The 3,729-nt window shown below is 32.6% G+C and overlaps 1 protein-coding gene across 1 annotated transcript; it reads left to right on the top strand.

Annotated features, from left to right (window-relative positions):
- The first annotated feature begins 2,088 nt into the window (after nucleotides 1-2,088).
- On the top strand, nucleotides 2,089-3,430 carry LOC114179331 (transcription factor MYB8-like). Its single transcript, XM_028065644.1, has 3 exons — nucleotides 2,089-2,361; nucleotides 2,441-2,570; nucleotides 2,783-3,430. Exons 1-3 carry the CDS (start codon nucleotides 2,232-2,234, stop codon nucleotides 3,210-3,212), a joined length of 690 nt encoding a protein of 229 aa, XP_027921445.1. The 5' UTR covers nucleotides 2,089-2,231; the 3' UTR covers nucleotides 3,213-3,430.
- Nucleotides 3,431-3,729: the final 299 nt, after the last annotated feature.

The following is a 3,729-nucleotide window of genomic DNA, read 5'->3' on the forward strand; positions in this document are numbered from 1 at the left end:
TGACATTTACTAATGACCATCCATGGGTGTCAGTAATAATGCCTTAATGATGTCACGTGTCGTATTTATGGATGAGACTTCCAGTTTTGTTCAATTAATTTTCTAAATTTTCTAAACTAGAAATTTTATTAATATTTAGTTTTATAACTAATCTTGAAAATTAAAGTTTAAAGCAATTAAGAAAGAAACTCTTATTATGAAAAAAGGCTATTAAAAATCATTGGTGAGAAAACAGAAGAAAGATAAATGTCCTCTGTGCTGAGAAAAAGAGATACACAAAAAGTAATACACCAAAAATGCTACCACCATTGCTCTGCACCTTGCCTCTCACCAACCATTGTTGCCTGCCCTAGCCACCAGCCTCTTCTTCTTTTGGATATTACTGTGACAACATTCCATTCTATACAAAAATACCCTAATAATGTAAGAAAACCCTAGAGATATGTGACACCAGAGGTTTTAAATAAAAATTTGAAATATAAAAATTAAAAAAAAAATATTTTTTTTTGTAACCCGCAAAGCCATACTTACATTCAAGTGTAAATTTAATATTATAAAAGTGTAACATATAGTCATTTAATTTAATATAAAACTCTTATCTAAAATTTGTAAATGAAAAATCTAGAAAATAATGTAGAATCTTATATAAAATGAAATTAGATTTTCATGGTATAATTCTTACATTAAATATAACCTTAGATAAAAAATAAATAAAAATAAAGACAGCTTGGTTTCTTCCTCCAGGATATATATTAACTAATAAATTTCATCATTAAAACACATCTTGTTATAAAAAAGTTCTCTCACTAAATATCACTGTTTACATTTTTATTATAAGAAAAAGTACTCTAAATTCACATTGATTGATTAAATATATTAAATTGTATTAATCTTATAATACTTTTGATAAAATGTTTTATTATCATTATTACTCTTTCATTTCTTATTTATATAAATCAAAATTAACGGAATATATATTTTTGAAAATATATTAAAATATGATTAATTTATTATTTTTATTTAAAATATGCTAAAAATTGATTTTGTGATAAAAACCTTTTCTATAACCTGTCATTATCATCCTTAAGTTATTACTTACACGAATCAACTGATAAATGAATGAGAGTTTAGGAATAGAGAAAGAGATGGATATTGTGTGGCAAAAGGAGAAAATGTGAAGCATTTGGCACACACAGGAGAAGCTATAAATGTGTGTTAGGGAAGATCACCCACTAAACCTGTTGAGAAGGAAGTAATAATCGAATTTGGGCATAGAAGCATAAAAGAAGAGAAAATGTAGCTTGTGCCATCGAACATCCACACCCACCTCTTAATCCTGTTTCGTCAAAGCAGAACAGCAAATGAGCAAGAGAAATCTAACAGTCAACACTGTAAGGTGTGACACACACCGCCAACTTACCCCTTTCTCCTTTCTACTCTTGTACCTTTTCCACACCACTTTTATTGTACAACCAGCTTCTACAATTTTTTTAATTCAGAACACCTAAATGACAAAACATTGACTTTCCCTTTCTCTACTATATGCTAAATAAGCCATTCAAGATATATATCAGTTAAATAATCTCAGAAAAAGAGTGAACAGATTTTCAAAATATAAATATATTATAGGCATTGTTATACATTGAAAACTCTTTGTTTTGTTTCTCACACTTAGTGATTGAATTATTGAGTGTAATATTTACTCCACCATCTCTTCTCGGAACAACTGAGCCCTAATCTAGTTGCTGTGGACCAAATATCTGACAGTAAGTTAGATGCAATAAATCAACCTCACCGGCAATCACATTAAGACCAACCGTATGTCATATCCTCTAAATTTGGGAAGAAAGGATAAAGAACAGCAACAATTGATTCTCCTCTTTTCCCAAATAGTGGTGCCGTTGCTCTCTCTTTGTCTGAAGGTGTGTTGTGAATCACGCATGAACCACGCAGTCATGTATGAGCAAAACCACCGGTCCAAGTCAACTGCATACACTTCCTTATTTCCAACCAACCAACCAACCCATACTATATATTCCCTCACCCCTTCCATTCCTCACATTCCTCTCCTCTCTCCTGCAAATGCATATTTCTCTTTCGCTTTCTCTTTCGCTTTCTCTTTCTCTTTCTCTTTCTCTTTCTCTTTCTCTTTCTCTACCTTATCCCACCTCGGTTCTTCCCTTTCTAGCTTCCTTTTCTCTTTCAGGTAAACCCCACTATACGTACAAACAATGAGAAAACCTGCTTCTGATATCAAAGACTTGAACAAAGGAGCTTGGTCCAAACAAGAAGACCAGAAACTCATAGATTATATCAACAAACACGGCGAGGTTTGTTGGCGTACACTCCCTCAGGCTGCAGGTATATATCCAATAAATTAATATATCAAAACTGTAACAAATTATTATATACCTCATGCTCTTCGTTTCATCATCATTAGGTTTACTTCGGTGTGGCAAAAGTTGCAGACTGAGATGGATAAACTATCTAAGACCAGACCTTAAAAGAGGCAACTTTGCTGAAGATGAAGAAGATCTCATCATCAAGCTTCATGCGCTACTTGGCAACCGGTGCGAATTTACTTCTCAAAACACCATGAATAACCCACTTTTTTTCTTTTGTATAAGAATGAAAAAAAATTGATCATACCGTATATACATATGTACGTGTACTGAGCAACATTATCGTCATTGAGTAATTATCATTGAATAATATAAATGGAAATTAAAGCCAACTTTTTCCAACGTATATTGCTGAAAAGGTTTAATATTGACTCATACAGGTGGTCACTTATAGCAGGGAGATTACCCGGTCGTACAGATAACGAAGTGAAGAACTATTGGAATTCTCATATAAAAAGGAAGCTAATTAGCAAAGGCATTGATCCAAATAATCATCGATTAGATCACAAAGTCCCTTTCCTTCAGAATCCACCCATGTCTGAAGATGCTTCAGAACCTTTTCGCACGAAACTTGTTGAAAAGAACGAGCCATGTAAATCACCTCGTCATGTTTATGGTGATGTCTCAGATGATGCAAGTGGCGAGGCTCAGTCATCGTATGCCCTTCCGGATTTAAACCTTGATCTCTCTATCGCCATTCCTTCAGAATCACGCACTGTTTCTGAAAACAATCTAAAACCCTTTCGTCAATCTTATTCATCCAGGAAACTGCCTCATGATTCTCCTTCAACACTTCTTCTGTTTCAGTAATAAACATCTTGGCTTCAATAGGAGCAAATCTACTCATTGAACACAAGTTGTGATACTATATTGAGATCTTACGAACAGGGAAAATGAGTTAGCTTGTGTTCTTCATGAAGGATATCATCTAGAAAGAATGTTGGTTAATGCTTTATTGCAAACTTTCCAATGGCATAAAAGCAAACCAATATTTCTATACCCAATGGAAGCCATTAATTGCTGCTATACGTACATACATACATACATATATATATATATATATATATATATATATATATATATATATATATATATATGTATGTATGTATTTGTGTTTATATATATGAATACTAAAAAAACTATTCTATTCTATGAAAAGTTTGTATATCTCCGTGGAAAATCCAATTATTAACAATAGATTGAATCCTCTGGAATGTACTTGTAGTAATATGTCCTGTGTTGGTCCTGAAAAAGTGAGGATGATTTTAATGAATAATTCAATGCCATCACTTGCCACAGATTTGGAGGCTATAACTTGTGGCGTTAT

This window comes from Vigna unguiculata, chromosome 3 (genome assembly GCF_004118075.2).
Source record: "Vigna unguiculata cultivar IT97K-499-35 chromosome 3, ASM411807v1, whole genome shotgun sequence".
Taxonomy (NCBI): domain Eukaryota; kingdom Viridiplantae; phylum Streptophyta; class Magnoliopsida; order Fabales; family Fabaceae; genus Vigna; species Vigna unguiculata.

What these genes read in the sequence shown, in the direction of transcription:
- LOC114179331 (XM_028065644.1), top strand. Translation starts at nt 2,232, where the DNA reads ATGAGAAAACCTGCTTCTGATATCAAAGACTTGAACAAAGGAGCTTGG. An exon ending in TACACTCCCTCAGGCTGCAG is followed by an intron (nt 2,362 to 2,440) that starts GTATATATCCAA and finishes CATCATCATTAG; the next exon opens with GTTTACTTCGGTGTGGCAAA. An exon ending in CATGCGCTACTTGGCAACCG is followed by an intron (nt 2,571 to 2,782) that starts GTGCGAATTTAC and finishes TGACTCATACAG; the next exon opens with GTGGTCACTTATAGCAGGGA.